The sequence below is a fragment of the Eschrichtius robustus genome, chromosome 4 (assembly GCF_028021215.1).
Source record: "Eschrichtius robustus isolate mEscRob2 chromosome 4, mEscRob2.pri, whole genome shotgun sequence".
Lineage (NCBI taxonomy): Eukaryota > Metazoa > Chordata > Mammalia > Artiodactyla > Eschrichtiidae > Eschrichtius > Eschrichtius robustus.
In genome coordinates, this window is record NC_090827.1 from 130,180,285 (window position 1) to 130,201,765 (window position 21,481).

A 21,481-nucleotide genomic window follows, 5' to 3' on the forward strand; every position below is an offset into this window, starting at 1 on the left:
GCTGTGAGCCTTTCTCTGGCCATGTTTCACTGCACAGGTGGGTCCAGAATGAGGAGAAGGCTGGATCTAAGAAAGCTGAGTTTCTTTTCATCTTCAATCTATTACTGCCACATTTTACGTTTTGGGGGGACCAGCTAGAAATATGGATCTTTACATAAAATATTCTGATTTTTATATAATGGCAACTAATTCAAATAGAAACAAATTGTTCTGTATGATTAATTAACATGACTGTAGGCTGAATCCAGTTCGGGGGCTCTGCTGCAGAGGGTCTGAGAAAAGGGAGAAACGTGGTACTAACAAAAAGGATAATAATAATAACAATAACTGCCAATGGGTTAGGCATTATTCTAAGACTGTTATATGTAAATTCACTTTCATCTCACAGTCGCCTATGAGATTGATACCCTATGACCCTATTTTACAGAGGAGAAAACTGAGACACTGCGAGGTTAAGGGACCTACCTTAATCAAAGGGTTAGTAAATGGCAAAAGTGGCATTAGAACCTATCACAATTCTCTACAACATCCCAGACAAGTTGGGTCCAGGTCTTGAATTCTGGATGAGGAGTTAAGACCAATCCTGTTTGCCCAGGGGCAATGATGGGACATTTTTTAGCAATATGATCAAATAAATACCTGAAGAAAATTAATCTATTCAAAATGTACTGGATAGCTTCTGGGAGCAGGAAAAAAGATCAGAGACAGGTAGATGGGTCCATTGCTGTAAGAATCCAGGTGACTACTAACACAGGGTAAAACAAGAGTTTTGGCAACCAGAATAGAAGAAGAAATATTGGGTTGGCCAAAAAGTTCGTTCGGGTTTTTCTACACGATGTTACAGGAAAAACCCGAAGGAACTTTTTGGCCAACCCAATATTAGGTAGTAAATGTAAATATGCTTGAACCCCTATTATTGTATATGTCATATAACTTAGATAAAATCTTCGTCATTATCATCATCACACAAAGTTACACACAGTGGGAAATAAGAATTTTTGAATATTTTAAAGTATATTTTTTCATTGTACTCAATTTTCACCACTCAACATTTCCAATAATATATTGAAATTGAGTATTTGTTATCTTTAAAAAACTTATCTTTTACAGTGAAATATGCATATGAATGAGCTCGTGAAGGTGACTAAATGAACTTGTTACAAGAAGATAATGCACACAAAGAATAAAATTTTAAAAAAGCAATGAAGAATTTGTTTTTTAAGACAGTATACAGAAGTGGGGCATGAAAGGTAAGGTTATAGTAGATAATTTAGCAACCTTGGTAATTAAGAGCCAAAATTCCTAATATGCTTAATAAAGAAACTTATGAGATAATCTGACTAAAAACATTCAATAAGTTATTCATTCAACAAATATTTATGAAGCCAATCCCCATGCTAGAAGCTTAGAGACAGGACAGAATGAAGCTTCTGGCTTCAAGGTCTGGTAGAAGAGGATAATAATAAAACAGATAATTACAACACGGCTGGTAAGTATTACAGAAGAGCAAATCGATTATGAAGTGGCCCAAGGGAGGCAATGAGTCTGCCACGTGGATCAGAGGTGACTACACAAAGGATGCAGTGCTTGAACAGGGTCTTGTAGGATGGGCAGAAGCACAGAAGCAAAGGACAAGTTGAGTCTTAAATTAGATCCTGCAGCCAAAGGCAAAGGAGTAATATTCTTGAAGTAGGTGTTTCTCTTCACTGGTTTTGCCACTAATCAGCTGTGTGGCCCTGGGCGAATCACTTAACCTCTCTGGGCCTTAGTGCCCTCACGTCTGTAAAGTGAGAGAGCACACCAAACGAAGTCCAAGGTTCCTTCTGTTTCTATACTTTATTTATATCTGTGAATTTCTGTGTGTGTCTGAGATCCTTGGGCTACATCCTAAAAAGTCTACTAATGCCCAGAAATAAACCCACATACCTATGGTCAATTAATCTACGACAAAGGAGGCAAGAATATACACTGGAGAAAAGACAGTCTCTTCAATAAGTGGTGCTGGGAAAACTGGACAGCTACATGTAAAAGAATGAAATTAGAACATTCTCTAACACCATACACAAAAATAAACTCAAAATGGGTTAAAGACCTAAATGTAAGACCGAATACTATAAATCTCCTAGAGGAAAACATAGGCAGAACACTCTTTGACATAAATTGCAGCAATATCTTTTTCAATCCGTCTCCTAGAGTAATGGAAATAAAACCAAAAATAAACAAATGGGAGCTAATTAAACTGAAAAGTTTTTGCACAGCAAAGGAAACCATCAACAAGATGAAAAGACAACCTACAGAATGGGAGAAAATATATTTGCAAATGATGTGACCAACAAGGGATTAATCTCCAAAATATACAAAAAGCTCATGCAGTTCAATATCAAAAACAAACAAACAAACAACCCAATCAAAAAAATGGGCAGAAGATCTCAATGGAGATTTCTCCAAAGACATACAGATAGCCAAAAGGTACATGAAAAGATGCTTAACATCCCTAGTTATTAGAGAAATGCAAATCAAAACTACAATGAGGTATCATCTCACACCAGTCAGAATGGCCATCATCAAAAAGTCTACAAATAATAAATGCTGGAGAGGGTGTGGAGAAAAGGGAACCCTCCTACACTGTTGGTGGGAATGTAAATTGGTGCAGCCACTATGGAGAACAGTATGGAGGTTCCTCAAAAAACTAAAAATAGAGCTACCATATGATCCTGCAATTCCACTCCTGGGGATATATCCGGAGAAAACCATAATTTGAAAAGATACGTGCACCCCAGTGTTCACTGCAACACTATTTACAATAGCCAAGACATGGAAGCAACCTAAATGTCCATTGACAGATGAATGGGTAAAGATGTGGTATATTTATACAATGGAATATTACTCAGCCATAAAAAAGAATGAAATAATGCCATTTGCAGCAACATGGATGGACCTAGAGATTATCATACTAAGTGAAGTAAGCCAGACAAAGACAAATATCATGTGATATATGATATCGCTTACATGTGGAATCTAAAAAAAAAAAAAAAAGACAGGAATGAACTTATTTCCAAAACAGAAAGAGACTCACACAGACATAGAAAGAAACTTACGGTTACCAAAGGGGAAAGGAGGGTGGGGGAGGGATAAATTGGAGGTTGGGATTAACATATACACACTACTATGTATAAAACAGATAATCAGCAAGGACCTACTGCATAGCACAGGGAACTCTGCTCAATATTTTGTAATAACCTATAAAGGAAAAGAATCTGAAAAAGAATCTATATAAAACTGAATCACTCTGCTGGACACTTGAAACTAACATGATATTGTAAATCAACTATACTTCAATCAAAAAAAATAAATTAAAAAAAAGCCTACTAATAAGTATTAGCAAATAACCCAGGTTAGAGGAAGGGGCTTTACAGCAAATGCGATGTGACTGGGCCGACTTCAGGGCTCCCTCCATGCCAGGCAGCTCTTTCTTTTTGCCAAGGGCTGGGCTGCAGGCTATGGAGAGATGATAATGATCTGGACCCTGCCATCCTAGTCTTTCCTTCTCTTTCTGCTTCTTCCTCATACTCTTTCCCTACATGTACCATATGACCCAGCAGTTCCACTCCTAGATATACACCCAAGAGAACTGAAAGCAGGAACTCAAAGAGATACCTGTACACTAATGTTCATAGCTATGGCTATTCACTGTAGTCAAAAGATGCAAACAACCCAAATGTCCTTCAAAACATAAATGGATAAACAAAATGCAGCATATACATAAAAGTGAATATCATTCAGCCCTAAACAGGAATGAAATTCTGATACATGCTACAACATGGACGAACTTCGAAAATATTATGCTAAGTGAAATAAGCCAGACACAGAAGGACAAATATTGTATGAATCCACTTATGTGAGGCACCTAGACCAGGCAAATTCATAGAGACAAAAAGTAGAATACGAGACACCAGGGGCTGGCGGAGTGATTGTTTATTGGGTACTGACTTTCAGTGCAGGTTGATGAAAACGTTCTGGAAATGGATAATCACGATGGTGCACAACACTGTGAATGTAATTAATGTCACTGAATTGTACACTTAAAAATTATTAACACAGCAAATTTTATTTTATGTGTATTTAACCACAAGAATAAAATCACCTCTACGTTCAAAAAGAAAACAAAAAACAAAAAACTCTGCACATGCTGCTCCTTAACACGTACACTCTCTCCCACTGCCAAACCTTAGCATGTCCACTCCGCTGCCTGGCAACCTTTTCCTCTCCCAACGTCTCCACTTCTGTTCTGGTTTACACCTGCCCACTTGAGACCCAGCTTAGCTGTCCCCACTCCAGCAGGACAGGCTGGGTTTGTTACCTGACATTTAAGTTCCCACAGCAATACTCCTTTTATTCTGCTATTATAACAGTTTAATTAATACTAAGTTATCTCTTTTTCCCTGCCAGATGGTACACCCATTTAAGGATAGAACTGTGGCTTTTATTTCTGAATAGAGGCAGTAGGTGAGTGGTTAAGAGCATGGGCTCCAGCATCAGAATGCTGGGGTTCAAATTCTAGCTTTGCTTCCCATTAGCTGTGTATCTTGCGTAAGTTACCTAAGCATTCTGTGCCTCCGTTTCACATTCTGTAAAATGAGAATGATATTAATGCTTATCTCATTAAGTTATAGGGGGGATTAAGTGAATTAACCCACATAAAGTGTTTAGAAGACCATCTTAATGCATAGCAAGCACTTAATAAATATTAACCACATTGGTAATAGGTACTGAATAAATATTTGCTGAATAAGTGAATGAATGAATGAACAAGTATGACCCTGCTCCTACGCAGCTCATAGTCTCGTGGGAAAGACAGACCCAAAGCACAGTAAAATTTAATGGAACAAGAGCTATGAAAGAAGTGAATACAAAGCACTGTGGGGGAAGAAACTGTAGGAGATTTCGAAGAAAAAATTAAATTGAGTTTAGAAGAACTAAGAATTTCCCAACTAGAAGGGTGAAAGTTATATATACCGAATACATTTATTCAATAGATATTTGTTGGGCAACCATTATATTCTAGATACCAGGTGAATTTCTAGGGGTACAACAGCGAACAAAAAACAGTCCCCAGTCTGTTGCAGAGAAAATAGTACAAAGTGAGAATCAGAGACAGGAGGGGAAGGGGATGAGTTTGGTAATGGCTGAGGCAGATGCAGAGGAAGAAACAGGTGAGAGACGAGGCTGGTAAGGAATATTCTTTAGGTCTTTAAAGTGCCTCAAACTAAAATATTAAATAAATAAATAAATAAATAAATATTAAAAACATGAACGTAACACTTACTATTAGGTTGAAATGAAATTGCCATTTTTGTAGGTCAACAATAATAGAAAAAACATCAGTAATTTCATATAGCTCAACCTATTATATACCAGGTCCTAAGCGCTTAACAAATGTGAATTCATTTGACAAGTTTGGATGGATTCTGTAAGTAGTCAGGAACAAATTATTTTTAGAATAGGAAATGAAGTAATCTGAAGTGTGTTTTAATATTAATACCTATAACAGTAACATCATCTGTGATTTACATCAACCCCTTCTACATCTTAGTCCTAACATCTTACAGCGGGCGACACTGAGGTTCGGAGAGGTGGGATAAGCAGAGCTCAGGACACTAAGGAAGAGACCCTGGATTTGCGTGCAGGCGTGTGAGGCTCCCAATCAGAGCTCTTTCTGCCTCACTGTGCTGCCTGCCCTATAAGGACAGTGCCAAAGGCAGCACAGAGGAGGGACTGAAGACAGGGGAGCCCCATCTGGAAACTGGTGGCTTGACAACTTTGAGATGAGACAACACGATTGCCTGTATACCAATGTTATATTTCCAGGATTGAGTATATGACCCATTAAAAGGGTTTATTCAGAATCTGAGACGCCACATCTCATCAGGCTATATTTTAACTTGCCATAAATAACAGAATAATATATTCCTGGAAAGATCAAACCTGCACGAGGCTTGACAGATATATGAAACTGATAGCAGACGTGGGACAGAGTCAGTAGAGACAGAGCTCAGCATCTCCTCATCCCAGTTTAAAAGTAGGAAACCAGAACCCCAAATGTTAAAGGACCTGCTGAAAAAAATGTCATTGGGACTAGAACCAGGTCTGCTGACTCAAGTATTCAATCCCCTACTGCTCTGCTCATGTCATCCTGCCAGGTTTCCACTGTAGTAAATAAATTAAACCAAAGTAGGGCATGAACAATTTTAAACACATAAATTAAAATTTAAAATTTTCTTAAATTGATACATTGCACTGTATCTCACCAGAAACTCTCTAGATTTTTACAAGCAGAGAATACAGTAGAACTCAGACGATAGTACCTTCTCTTTACTTGATTAATGGCAAATTAGTTCCTGTTAACCAGCTATAAAGGGGTTGCCCATCAGTGACAGCATTATTGAAGGGTATCAGTATATTTGCTTAAAAAATGTGAGAAATACTAAGACCTCAGTCAAAACCGTAACTGAAAAGAAATACCTTGGTCTTGTATCGTACAATCTGTAGTGACCAGGGGAGGGATCTGGCCTCTGGTGTTGGTGGTATAAACCTGTCCCCCTCTGGTGGCTCTGTCATTCTCGATCACCTGGATCTGATAAATAAGATCAACAGCAAGTTAAAGTAAGTTAAGACTTCCCAACCTTCCCCTCACACTATTCACACACACACACAAAGGCATTTTCTAAATCCTTTCAGCTCATTTCAGATCAAACTCTCATTGAGAACCCACCATGTCTTCAGTCCCACTTTTGCTTACTTTCACAACTTTATGCCAGTAGCTTCCAAGTTCTATTCTCTAATGCTCTTGAGCTCTGACCTGATCTTTTGGGGAACTCTATTTTTATTCAATTTGTTTCTTGGGCCCATAGATAAGAGTTTTTTGGGAAAAGATTCTCATAGGATAAGAAATTGAAAATACCTTTTTTTTTAAAAGAAAATACTTTTTGAAGTTAAAGAAAACTCTAAAAGGCTAAAAATAAATTCAGAAGAAATGATTCAAAATATATAAGCTGAAGAAGACTTAACTTTTCTCCTCAAATCCCTCTTGATCTTCAATCTGCCTTTCAAGTTTCCTCCACCACACCCCTGCTCCTTGAGACATAAGAAACAAACAATATCGTGTTCCCATATGATTTTTGCCTATCATATAGACATGAGAAGAAACAAAAGTCCCTAATTTCTTTTTTTTTTTTTTGGCTGTCCCTCACGGCACATGGGATCTTAGTTCCCCAACCAACCAGGGATTGAACCCGCGCCCCCTGCATTGGAAGCTCGGAGTCTTAACCACTGGACCTCGAGGGAAGTCCCCTTAAGTTTTGTCCTTTAATTTGGAAACATCTTATATTTCTCTACTGAAACATTTATTGATGAAGACTATAGAGACAAAACATTGTCTTTCTGTTGTAACTGTCTAGGGATTAAAATAATGAGCAAAATCTAGTTGCGTGGAGTTAAGAAGGAATTCTAATAATAAAAGGATCTTTCTCTTCCTCTTTATCTTCTCCCTGTCCTCACTTCTTTCTTTATAGGATAAAAGTGACAAGAGATAAGGGGGTTAAAAAAAAAAAAAAAAAAAAAAGAGGCAGTAAAAAGAGGGAAAAAAGGGGAGAAATGAGATGAGTGCCCCGACTGCAACATGTAGCCTTGGAGGATACGGAGTTTTTGTGGTCCTAATGAAACTATTAATGTGAGGGGAGATCAAGATGGCAGAGCAGAAGGATGTGGAGCTCACCTCCTCCCACAAACACATCAAATATACATCTACATGTGCAAGAATTCTCAGAGAATACCAACTGAAAGCTGGCACAAGATCAAAGCTGCAAGAAGGATCCCATCGGGATGAGACCTGTGCCCGTGGGAGGGAGCTGTGAAGGAGGAAAGGTTCTCTCACCCTGGGAACCTCCTTCCCCTGCTGGGAGGTCTGCCGGGACAGAGAGGGAGTTGGAGAGGCCTGGACTTTGCTCGGGAGGAGTGTGTAGGTTCTGGCCTGCTGGTAGGCAGCATAGACAGGGACTGGCTCTGAGGGCTGCCATGCTGTCCCACTTCCTAGCCCGAGACATGTGCCTGCTGGTGTGCACAGTGGCTGGGTCTTGAAACATAAGCTTCAGTGGACAGACCCAGGGAGGGGACTCAGTTTGGCTGCCCAGAGGCAGCCCGAGGGGCCTGGAGTGTGGTCGGGGACGCCACTGTTGGTGTGCGCAAGATGGAGCACAGGTCCATCACATAAGCCCCATTATCAGCATGCTCATGGCAGGTCATGCCTCTGGTGGCAGTGGGCTTTGGCAGCAGGCACACACCAGAGGTGGGGCTGACATCCCAGCCAATTATCAGTGCTCCCACAGTGGGGGAAGGTCCAGGGGGCACACCAGCAGTGGTGGACTTTGTGGGCAAGCACACCAGGTGGTGGGTGGCGTCACAGAATCCTCACAGAATTGCATGTCTGCAGCGGAAAGCCCCTGGGAAGGAATATGCAGCACCTCCTTTCCCAGCGGGAGCACTGCAGTCCCACCTATCTCACATCACAACTTAGAACCAGATCTAGGGGCTTCTACTACAACAGCTGGGGAGCTGACCCTGCCCATGACAGGGCTGTGACAACCACATAACAAAGAGGAGGCCCCACCCAAACATCCAGTGCAGGCTCTGGTCACCACAACACCAAACACACCCCATATCAAAGGGACAACAGCCAGCACACTCTGAGGAAAGACGTGGCAGACATCCATACTAAAAACAGCCCTTATATCAAAAATACTGGACTCACACAGTCTACACAAGGACACTCGGACATAAAAAAAGCCCTTCAAGACCACAGTAGATAACTTTCTCCTAAATTCATAGAGCCAGAGAAACTTAAGTAAAATGAAAAAGCAGAGGAACTACTCCCAACTAAAAGAACTGGAGAAACCCCCTGAAAGAATAAACAATGAAAAAGACAACTCCAGTCTACCAGATCCCTAGTTCAAAAATGAGGTAATAAAAATGCTGAAGGAATTAAGAAAATTTATCTATAGAAATGCAGGTCACTGTAACAAGGAACTAGAAACTATAAAGAGGAACCAATCAAAATTAGACAACTCAATTGCCAAGATAAACACCAAGCTAAAGGCAATGAATAGCAGACCAAATAATGCAGAAGAACAAATAAGTGATCTGGAAGATAAATAATAGAAATCACCCAATCAGAACAGCAGACAGGAAGACAAATGTAAAAAAAAAAAAAAAAAAAAATTAAAGGAACATACAAGATCTACTGGATAATACAAAGCATGCCAACATACATACAATAGGGGTTCCAGAAGGAGAAGAGAGAGAAAAGAGGATCAAAAATGTATTTGAAGAATTTATGGCTGAAAACTTCCCAAACCTAAGAAGGAAACAGATATCCAGGTACAGGAAGTACAGAGGGTCCCAAACAAGATGAACTTAAATGGACCCACAGTGAGACATAACATAATTAAAATGGATAAAGAGAGGATTCTAAAGGCAGCAAGAGAAAAACAAAGAGTCAGTACAAGGGAACCCCCATAAGGTTATCAGCTGATTTCTCTGCAGAAATGTTGCAGGCCAGAAGGGAGTGGCATTATACATTCAAAGTCCTGAAAGGGAAAAACCTGCAACCTAGGATGCTCTACACAGGAAGATTATCCTTTAGAATAGAAGGAGAAACTAAGAATTTCTCAGACAAGCAAAAACTAAAAGAATATAGCAATACTAAACCTAACCTAAAAGAAATATTGAAGGGTCTTCTCTAAGCAGAAAGGAAGCAAGAATCTATAGGAAAGGGAAAAACACAATAGGAGAGGCAAATACATAAAAAGATTGAAGATCACTTAAATAAGCCAGTAAGAAAATTTTTATAAAAGCAGTTATAACTATAATGAACAGCAAAAAAAAAAAAACATGAAGATGTAAAATAGGACATCAAAATCACAAGATGTGGGGGAGGGGCATAAAAATGTAGATATTTTGGAATGTATTTGAACTTATATGACTATCAGTCTAAAGAAGGTAGAAATAGTTACGGGTTAACATGCTTGAAAACCAGGGTAACCACAAATCAAAAACATACAATAGATTCACAAAAAACAAAAAGAAAGGAACTTAAGCATAATACAAAAGAAAACCACCAAGTCACAAAAGAAAAACAAAAAGAAGAAAGGAACAAAGAAGAACTACACAATAAACTGCAAAACAAGGTTTAAAATGGCAATAAATACATGCTTATCAATAATTACTTTAAATGTCAATGGACTAAATGCTCTGATCAAAAGACATAGAGTGGAAGATTGGATTAAAAAAAACCAAGAACCTATAATATACTGCCTACAAGAGACCCACTTTAGGGTGAAAGACATACATAGATTGAAAGTGAGGAGATGGAAAAAGATATTTCATGCAAATGGAAACGACAAGAAAGCAAGGGTAGCAATACTCGTATCAGACAAAATAGACTTTAAAACAAAGGCCATAAAGAAAGGTAAAGAAGGACACTATATAATGATAAAAGGATCAATACAAGAAGAGGATATTACACTGGTTAACAGATATGCACCCAATATAGGAGCACCTAAATACATAAAACAAATACTAACAGACATAAAGGGAGAAACTGAGGGGAATACAATAACAGTAGGAGACTTTAACACTCCACTGACATCAATGGACAGATCTTCTAGAAAGAAAACCAATAAGGCAACAGAGATCCTAAATCACACAACAGAGTAGTTGAACTTAATTGATATCTACAGGACACCACATCCAAAAAACCCAGAATGCACATTCTTTTCAAGCATGCATGGAACATTCTCTAGGACAGACCACATACTAGGACAAATTTAAGAGGATAGAAATTATTTCAAGCATTTTTTTCTGACCACAATGGTATGAAACTAGAAATCAACCACAGAAAGAAAAATGAGAAAAAAAATGATTACATGGAAACTAAACAATATGCTAATAAAAGAACCAATGGGTCAACAATAAAATCAAGGGGGAAATCAGAAAATACCTCGAGACAAACAACAATGAAAACACAACTATACAAAACCTATGGGATGCAGCAAAAGCAGTTCTAAGAGGAAAGTTCATAGCAATACAGGCCTTCCTCAAAAAACAAGAAAAATCTCAAATAAACAACTTAAACTACCAATTAAAAGAATCAGAAAAAGAACAAACAAAACCCAAAGTGAGCAGAAGGAAGGAAAGAATAAAGATCAAAGAGGAAATAAATAAACTAGAGATCCAAAAAAGAAAAAAAAAGAAAAAGAAAAAAATCAATAAAACCAGAGCCCGCTTTTTGAAAGGACAAACAAAATTGACAAACCTCTAGCCAGGCTCACCAAGAAGGAAAATAAATAAATTTTAAAAAAAATAAAAATGAAAGAGGAAAAATAACAACCAATACCACAGAAATACAAAAAATCATAAGAAAATACTATGAAGTTATATGTGAACAAATTGGACAAGCTAGAAGAAATGGACAAATATCAAGAAACATACCACCTGCCAAAACTGAGTCAAGTAGAAATAGATAATATGAACAGACCAATCACTAGAAGTGAAATAGAATCTGTAACTTTTAAAAAAACTCCCCGCAAACAAAACTCCAGGACTGGATGGCTTCACTGGGGAATTCTACCAAACATACAAAGAACTTATACCTATCCTTCTCAAACTCTTCCAAAAGACTGAAGAGGAAAGAACACTCCCAAAGTCATTCTATGAAGCCACCATCACCCTGATACCAAAACCAGACAGACACTACAAAAAAAGAAAATTAAAGGCCAATATCTTTGATGAATATAGATGCGAAAATCCTCAACAAAATATTAGCAAACTGAATCCAGCACATAATAAGGATTATGCACCATGATCAAGTTGGATTCATTCCAGGGTCACAAGGATGGTTCAACATATGCAAATCAATCAATGTGACAGACCATATCAACAAAAGACAAAAACCACATGGTCATCTCAACTGATGCAGAAAAAGCATTTGATAAATTCAACATCCATTCATGATAAAAAACTTTCACCAAAGTGGGTACAGAGGGAACGTATCTCAACATAATAAAAGCCATTTACGACAAACCCATAGCCATCATAATACTCAACAGTGAAAAGCTGAAAGCCTCCCTGCTAAATTCTGAAACAAGACATGGATGCCCTCTCTCATCGCTTCTATTCAAATAGTACTGGAAGCCCTAGCCACAGCAATCAGACAGGAAAAAGAAATAAAAGGTATCCAAATCAGAAGGACGAGGTAAAATTGTCATTATATGCAGATGACATGATACTCTATACAGAAAACCCTAAACACTCCACACCAACACTATGAGAACTAATAAATGAATTCAGGAAGGTAGCAGGATACAAGATTAATATACAGAAATCTGTTGCATTTCTTTACATTAATAATGAAATATCAGAAAGAGAAAGTAAAATGGAAAGATATCCCATCTCTTGGACTGGAAGAATTAATATTGTTAAAATGGCCATATTACCCAAAGCATCTACAGATTTAATGTGATCCTATCAAATTACCTATGACATTTTTCATAGAACTAGAACAAATAATCCTAAAATTTATATGGAACCACAAACAACCCAGAATTACCAAAGCAATCCTGAGGAAAAAGAACAAAGCTGGAGGCATAACCCTCCCAGACTTCAGCCAACCCTACAAAGCTACTGTAATCAAAACAGTATGGTACTGGCACAAAACCAAACACGGCTCAACGGAACAGAGTAGAGAGGCCAGACATAAACCCACACACCCATGGTCAATTAATCTTCAACAAAGCAGGCAAGAACATACAGTGGAGAACAGTCAGTCTCTTCAGCAAGTGGTGCTGAGAAAGGTGGATAGCCTCATGTAAATCAGTGAAGTTAGAACACTCCCTCACACCATATACAAAAATAAACTCAAAATGGTTTAAAGACTTAAATATAAGACATGACACCATAAAACTCCTAGAAGAGAACATAGGCAAAACATTCTCCGACATAAATCATAGCAATATTTTCTTAGATCAGTCTCCCAAGGCAAAAGAAATAAAATAAAAAATAAACAAGTGGGGCCTAATCAAACTTAAAAGCTTTTGCACAACAAAGGAAACCATAAACAAAATAAAAAGACAACCTATGGACTGGGAGAAAATATTTGCCAACGATGTGACTGACAAGGGATTAGTTTCCAAAATATACAAACAGCTCATACAGCTCAATATCAAAGAAACAAACAACCCAATCAAAAAATGGGCAGAAGACCTAAATCGATATCTCTCCAAAGAAGACATACAGATGGCCAAAAGGCACACGAAAAGATGCTCAGCGTCACTAATTATTAGGGAAATGCAAACCAAAACTACAGTGAGGTGTCACTGGTCAGAATTACTATCATCAAAAAGTCTACAAATAATAAATACTGGAGAGGGTGTGGAGAAAAAGGAAACCTCCTACACTGTTGGTGGGAATATAATTGGTGCAGCCACTATGGAAAACAGTATGGAGTTTCCTCAGAAAAACAAAAATAGAGCTACCGCGTGATCCAGTGATGCCACTCCTGAGTATATACCTGGAAAAGATGAAAACTAATTCAAAAATATACATGCACCCCAACGTTCATAGCAGCACTATTTACAATAGCTAAGATTTGGAAACAATCTAAATGTCTATCAACAGATGAGTGGATAAAGAAGATGTGGTGCGTGTGTATACACACACACACACACACACGTATATACACAATGGAATATTACTCAACCATAAAAAAGAATGAAATATTGCCATTTGCAGCAAGGTGCATGGACTTATAGAGATTATCATACTAAGCGAAGTAAGTCAGACAGAGAAAGACAAATACATGATATCACTTATATGTGGAATCTAAAACATAATACAAATGAATTTATTTACAAAACAAAAACGGACTCACAGACATAGAAAACAAATTTATGGTTACCAAAGGGGAAGGAGCAGGAGATAAGCTAGGAGTTTGGGGTTAACATATACACACCACTAATATATAAAATAGATAAACAAGGATTTACTGTTGTGTTTATAGCACAGGGAACTATATTCAATATCTTATAATAACCTATAAAGGGAAAGAATCTGAAAAAAATATATATATGTATAACTGAATCACTTTACTGTACATCTAAAACTAACACAATATTGTAAATCAACTGTATTTCAATTAAAAAAAAAGAAACTACTAATAATATGAAAATTGTCTTCCCCCAAGCTCTGAAATGTTACCTGCTCCATTTTCCCTTCCCATCTCATCCAATCCAGGCCCCAGCTGGCATTGATATCATTGGTTTTTACAGCGTATCAGAGACAGATTTAGCCTGCTTTTAAATCCATGCATTTCTGTCTTTTTAATTTCATAGGATTTGAATTCTTATTAAATTAAGGATATAGAATATGCTCCAAACACAACTACTGTAAGATACAAATGAGACTAAAAGCTACCATGGGCAGAGACAAGAAGCAAACAGAAAAATCAAAACACTGTAATTATACTCTACATTTCAACCACAAGGTTCATCTGGTTCATTCAAAACTGGAGTAGTTTACATTTACTGTCATCATGTCAACCAATGAAGTGTCAAATACGAAAGCGAGGTAAAAGTCATAATAATCTATATATTGAACATAGGCAGCTCTCAGTCTTCAGATAGACTCTACTTCCAAAAAGTTTATTTTAAATTAGCCATTTGCAACTCACAAAGCACTGCCTCCAAAGAAACAATGTCATTGGTGGTAATTACATTTCTAAATTAATTCACATCTTGGCTAGAATACTACAAAGGGAGTAAGAAATATAACAAACAGTTCTAGTAATTTCTAAAAATACAGGGTTTTTTTTGGTTTTGTTTTTTTTGTTTTTGTTTTTTTACCTCAAATCCATATTCTCGGAAAACAGCTTAGAGATAAAACAAAACACAGAAATTTCAATAGAGATTGTGACTGTGTCTCAGTTCTTAAAGGGTTTCAAATTTGGTGACAGTGACTCCTGATAATGCCAATGCTACATCAAAATGTATAGATCTCTTTTTCCGCCACTAGAATTACTTTCACACATATCTGCTATGAACAGAGTATTCTAGTTTCATAAAATAGAATCAGGAAAGAGAAAAAAAGGAAGTGATTCTCTTGAGATAAATGAACAAAAAGGATAAGGGAGAGACAAGATAATAAGATGCATGCACACATCTAAGGCAGGCTGCTTAAAGCAGAATTATTTGCACTTGGGCATGGTAAGAGAAAGAGGAGAATAGGAAGATCTCAACTGCTGAATAATCCTCCTGCTGATACAAAGAGTGAGGAAGAGTCTGATGGTGATACCAGTGTCCTCACTTCCAAAATATGGCTGAGACCACCACCCAAAAGAGTTGTAGTGAGCACTTAGCTCAGGACTGGAATGCAACAGGAGTTCGGTAAACATGATTTCACATCTTTCTTTCCAGAAGGAAGAATTAATTTAGTTAGCAAAAGCATCCTACTCTGGTAATAAGAATATAAAAACAGGCTCCATCTGGTATTGCTACTTTATTACTTTTAAGATAAAAATAATATTGGACTGACTTATATGTGTATATTTTAAGGGTCTTGAATAAATCACATCCCATACTGCTTATTGCTTTTGTTGTTAACATTCATTCATTGAACAAATATGTGAGCCCATACTCTGTACCAGGCCCTGTTCTATGTGTTAGGGGCACAGTAGTGAACAAAACCAAATCCTTGACCTCTTGGAGCTGACATTCTAGTATGGAAGATAGGCGATATATAAATGCATAAATAAGATACATCCTATGTCAGGTAATAAGTGCTGTGGATATGAAGTGATATGGATGGGGTGCCAGTGAGATGGGGGATGAGCAATGAGGACGTGAAGGAAATGCAGGATTGAGCCATGCCCCGTATGTATGTAGGGGAGGAGAATCTAGGCAGAGGAAACTGCAAGTGCAAAGGCCTTGAGGCAGGAGTACGCTTGGCGTGGCTGAGGAATAACAAGGAGGCTGGTGTGACGCAAAGCAAAGTGATGGAGAAGAGTGGTAAGAGACCAGGTCAGAGTGGCGTGTGTGAGTGTGTGTGTGTGTGTGTGTGTGTGTGTGTGTGTGTGTGTGTGTGTGTGTGGCAGGGGGTGAGCGGTGTCAGGGGTGGCAAATACGGTAGGGTCTTGCAGGCCTTTGTAAGAACTTTGGTTTCTAACTAGAGGAGTATTGGAGGGTTTGTTATGAGCCGTGACATCATCTGACTTAGAGTGTGAAAGGATCACCCTGGCTGCTGTGCAGACTAGAATAGCAGGGAGACCAGTTAGGATGCTCTTACGATAATCCAGGTGGGTACAGATGGTAGAGGCTTGGACCAGGATGAGCACAAAAGGCAGAAGCAATGGAATTAGCTAAAGGACTATGTGAGTCCTTAATGTGAGATATGTGAGAAAGAGAGAATCAAGGATGACTCCAAGTTTTTTGGCCAGAGGACCTGGAAGAATGGGGTTGCAATCTGGATTTCAAGGAAAAGGTCTTGACTAGGAGTATCTACGTTCTCATTTAAAGCCATGAGAATGAGTCATCGAAAGCGGTACTTCTCGGGCCACGTTTTTGGGTTTTTCTGTTATTGTTTTTTGTTTTTTTTTAAATTTATTTTTTGGCCGTGCTGTGTGGCTTGTGGGATGATAGTTCCCTGACCAGGGATTGAACCTGGGCCCTCAGCAGTGACAGTGTGGAGTCCTAACTACTGGACCATCAGGGAATTCCCTAAAGTGGTACTCCTCAAACCTTAGTGTGCCTAAGAACCATCTGAAGAGCTTGTTAAAACAGATTCCAGGGCCCCATTCCTAGAGATTCTGATTCAGGTCTGGGGTGGAGCCTGAGAACATGCATTTCTATTAAGCTCCAAGCCAATGTTTTTTTTGTTTTGCTTTGTTTTTAATTTTTTATTGAAGTATAGTAGATTTACAATGTTGTATTAGTTTCTGGTGTACAGTAAAGTGATTCAGTTATACATATATATATATTCTTTTTTATATTCTTCTCCATCATGGTTTATTACAGGATATTGACTATAGTTCCCTGTGCTATACAGTAGGACTTTGTTGTTTATCTATTTTATATATATTAGTTTGTATCTGCTAATCCCAAACTCCTAATTTATCTCCCCCATCCCCTTTCCCCTTTGGTAACCATAAACCTGTTTTCTATGACCGTGAGTCTATTTCTGTTTCATAAATAAGTTCATTTGTATCATATTTTAGATTCCACATATAAGTAATATCATATGATATTTGTCTTTGTCTGACTTACTTCACTTAGTATGATAATCTCTAGGTCCATCCATATTGCTGCAAATGGCATTATTTTATGCTTTCTATGGCTGAGTAGTATTCCACTGTATATATGTATCACATCTTCCTTATCTAGTCATCTGCTGATGGACATTTTGGTTGCTCCAGCCAATATTCATGTGCCGTCCTAGAAGCACACTTCGAGTAGAGCTGACTAGAGAGTTAATGTCGATGGAGAAAGGGACGGGTCCAAAGACTCTGGGACACTTTTAACACGAGGAGGTTGCAAAGATGAGGTGAAACCAACGAAGGAGACAGGAAAGAGCCACCAGTGAAACAAGCAGAGATGTAAACGAGTGGGTGGTGTTGCCATTACTCTTAAGATAAAATAATATTGGACTGATTTGTATGTGTGTATTTTAAGGGTCTTGGATGAATGATACAATATACTGCTCATTGCTTTTATTGTTAACATTCATTCGTTCGACAAATATGAGTGCATACTATGTACTGGGCACTATGTGCTGGGGACACGGTAACCCCACTGAAAAGGTGTTTCAAGGAGGATGGAATGAACAGATGTATCAAATCTGTTGCTGACAGGTCAAGACAGAGGAGATCTGAGAATTGGCCACAAGATTTGGAAATGGGATGTCACTGGAGACCTGAACAAGCATAGTATTAGTGGGGTTGTAGTGATAAGATCTAAACTGGAACAGGTTCAGGAGGGAATAGGAGGAGATGAACCAAGACAGTGGGTAAAGGCAACCCTACTAGAGATTTCTTGCTGTAAAAGAGAGCCACAAAATGGGGAGGAAACTGGATAGATATGGGGAAGGGACAAAGGAGGCTTCTTTCATTAACAATAAGAGGTATTTCGGGAGGTTTATATTCTGATGAGAATGATCTAGACAGAGAAAAACTGAAGTTTATCTTCAAATAAGTAAAGATAATGCAGCAGAGAGGGGATGTGATAGTTAATTTTATGTGTCAGCTTGGCTAGGCCATGGTAGCCAGTTTCAAATACCAGTCTAGATCTTGCTGTGAAGGTATCTTTTTAAATGCGATTAACATTTAATCAGCAGACCTTGAGTGAAGCAGAGTACCCTCCACAGTGTGGGTAGGCCTCTTCTGACCTGCTGAAGGATTAAGAGAAAAATACCGAGGTCTCCCTGAGGAAGAGGGAATTCTGCTTCAGATGCCTTCAGAGTCAAGCTGCTACATCAGCTCTTCCTGTGTCTCCAGCGCACTGGCCAGCCCAGCAGATTTTGGCCTTGCCAGTCTCCAACAACTGAGTAAACCAATTCTTTAAAATAAATTTATTTCCATATATAGACATATATCCTACTGGTTCTGTTTTTTGGAGAACCCTAATACAGGGGACATTTTCTGGAGGGCTGTTCTTGAAAGGCCATAGAGATGGATTCTAGGGCACAAGTGGAGGTGATGGCCTTGGTCAGGAGTATGGACAAGCTTATCCACACTAACAGGAGGAAGAGGGATAAATGAGCACAGATGCAGCGAGATGTGGAAATGAAACATGCAGAGGTTCTCTTTGGATTTCTTCTATTTTCTCAGTGTAATAAGGAGCAGGTTAATATTAAAGAGTCAGAAAAGGAAAAGGTAGTGTTAGGCGTTTCAAGAGAGAAGAAATGATAGTCATCCAGGAAAATGGGAGGGTCAGCGGAGTTGGGTGATGGTCTCCAAACTTGCTACATGTTAGAATTAACAGAGGAACTTTGAAAAATTCCAATGCCCAGTACAATTAAATCATAATTTGGGGGGCTGGGAGCAAGGCATCAATAATTTTAAATGCTCTACCAGTTATTATTCTGTGCAGTCAGGTTTTAGAAACACACAACTAAACGTTCACTTTCGTTTAGTGGTTATGAATTCAAAGTGAGACCAGTAAGCGTGGTGTGCATCTTTCTCAAGTTGCCTTCAGCATCTGGGGTGCAGGCATGGAGTAGGTGGAGAGTTGGTTTAACAACAAATGGGAATTTTCTAGGTGAATGCAGTGGAGGGAGGGGGCAAAGGAGTTCAGGGTAGAAGATGCAAGGGACAGATTTATAACCATGGATCACATAATATAAGCTGCATAGGAGAAGTGCGAAGATGAAGGTGGCGTGAGTGGTAGTGGTAGGTTGTAAATCCTGGTGGGTGAATTATTACTGACGTTTGAGTCCTAAAGGAAATGAGCTGAAAAGATAGAAGGCAGTGGTTGGAGGATGGGATGCTTTCAACTGAGACTTTGAAGGTGTACAGTCACTGGTAATGATAGGAGTTAAGTGGGGTAGATACAAAGAACATTGGAAGAAAATAAGTCAAGAATTGAGAGGTCAGAGAAATGGAAGTTTCTACAGATGGACAGTAAAATTGCCAATAACTGTAACAGAAACAGTACTGGAGAGACTAACTAACAATGAACCAGGAGCTAGAAACATCAGAGAATGAAGTGGAACGACCCAGAGGGTCTGTAGATGTTATATACAAGCAGAGAAACAGGAAGTCAAAATGTAAATCATGTAAATACATGATACTTCTTCAACTGGAATAATCAAATAATATTAAACTAGAAAAGTAATGGCTGGCAATATGATCATCAATAAGGGCACTAAGAGTTATTAAAATTTAATTTCTAACATAGCATCAGATACTTTATCACGAATCTTCAAGTTTATATTTTAAAAAATATAGAATAAGTGGTAGAGTACAAAAATAGCCAAAATCCTCCACCCCTCCCTATACCTATGCCATTTTTAAGGACTTTGCTTCTCCTCCCATCCAGAGGCAGGGTCTATTTTTCTGCCCCTGACTCTGGGGTGGTCTTGGGACTTGCTTTGGATGAGAGAACACTGCAGGCCATCCTCAGGAAACCTTGCATATTCCTACTTTCCCTCTTGGATCTCTGGCACTGCGAAACCCAGGCTACCCTGCTTGGTGACAGGACTCAGTCATCCCCAGCTAACAGATGGGTAACAAATACCAAATACGTGAATGATACCATTTATAGTGGGCTGAATATATAGCCCCCCAAAAAGATACATCCATGTCCTAATCCCGGAAACCTGTGACTAACACTGCATATAGCAAAAGAATTGATTAAATTAAGGATCTTGAGAGATAGTGCTTATCCTAGATTATCTGGGTGGGCCCCAACTGGAATCACATGAAACCTATGAGAGGGGCACAGGGAGTTCTGAGATCAATACCCGGAGGAAAAGACACAGAGAAGAGGGGGAGGTGATATGACAACAGAGGCAAAGATTGGAATGATGCGGCCACAAGCCAAGGAATGCCTGGAGCCACCAGACGCTGGAAAAAAACAAGGAATGGATTCTCACACAGAGCCTTTGGAGGGAAGACAGCCATGCCAACACATTGATTTCAGACTTATGACCTCCAGAACTGTAAGAGAATAAATTTCTGTTGCTTTAAGCCACCCAGGTTATGGTACTTGATTATACAACCGCAGAAAACTCATAGACCATACTAGACCATTTGGGCTCCAGCCAAGCCTCTAGCTGACCCCAGATGCACACAGCAAGCCCAGCCAAAATCAGTCAAGCCCAGCCCAGAGGACCTACTGACTCACGAGCATTAATAAATAGTGGTTGTAAGCTACTAAGTTTGCTGATGGTTTGTTACATGCAAAAGTTAGGCCATATATATATATATACATATATACATATACGTGAAATATAATACCTCTTAGTGCTCCTTAGTCTCTTTCTAACTTTTTCTACTCATGTTTATAGAACCACTTCAAAGGTGCAAGTTAACTGCAGACAATTTCATTCTTATTCCAAAGGACTTTATATCCCTGCTCAAAGCCATAAGACTTGCAGTTTCTTCTGAGGGAAGTGTTTACGTCCCTCCCCCATTGACATCGGACTTTGTTATATGACTTGTCTCAGCCAAGGGCATGTGTGTGGTTGTGACATGTACCACACCTGACTGGAAGCTTTAACAGCTATTGCACCTTTTGACCAGTTTTCCTCCTTTTCTCTCTTTGCCATGAGAATACACGTCCCGGATAAGGGGTGCCCTTTCACCTTAGATTCTGGAGTGATAAGGGCATATGCAGCAGAATCTAAAACCAAACTGCAGCTACTGCAGCGTACACGTAACCTA

General features: G+C 38.8%; 1 protein-coding gene and 1 non-coding gene across 3 annotated transcripts in view; both read right to left on the reverse strand.

Moving 5' to 3' along the window:
• Positions 1-21,481, reverse strand: part of SEC24D (SEC24 homolog D, COPII coat complex component) — a 111,437-nt gene that overhangs the window by 71,675 nt on the left and 18,281 nt on the right. For both annotated transcript variants that reach the window (XM_068543359.1, XM_068543358.1), the window contains exon 7: positions 6,523-6,634. In XM_068543359.1, coding sequence (XP_068399460.1) covers positions 6,523-6,634 — 112 coding nt within the window. The remainder of the gene's footprint in view (positions 1-6,522; positions 6,635-21,481) is intronic.
• TRNAD-GUC (transfer RNA aspartic acid (anticodon GUC)) lies at positions 16,743-16,815 on the reverse strand. The gene has a single exon. It is a non-coding gene; the product is annotated as a tRNA-Asp (tRNA).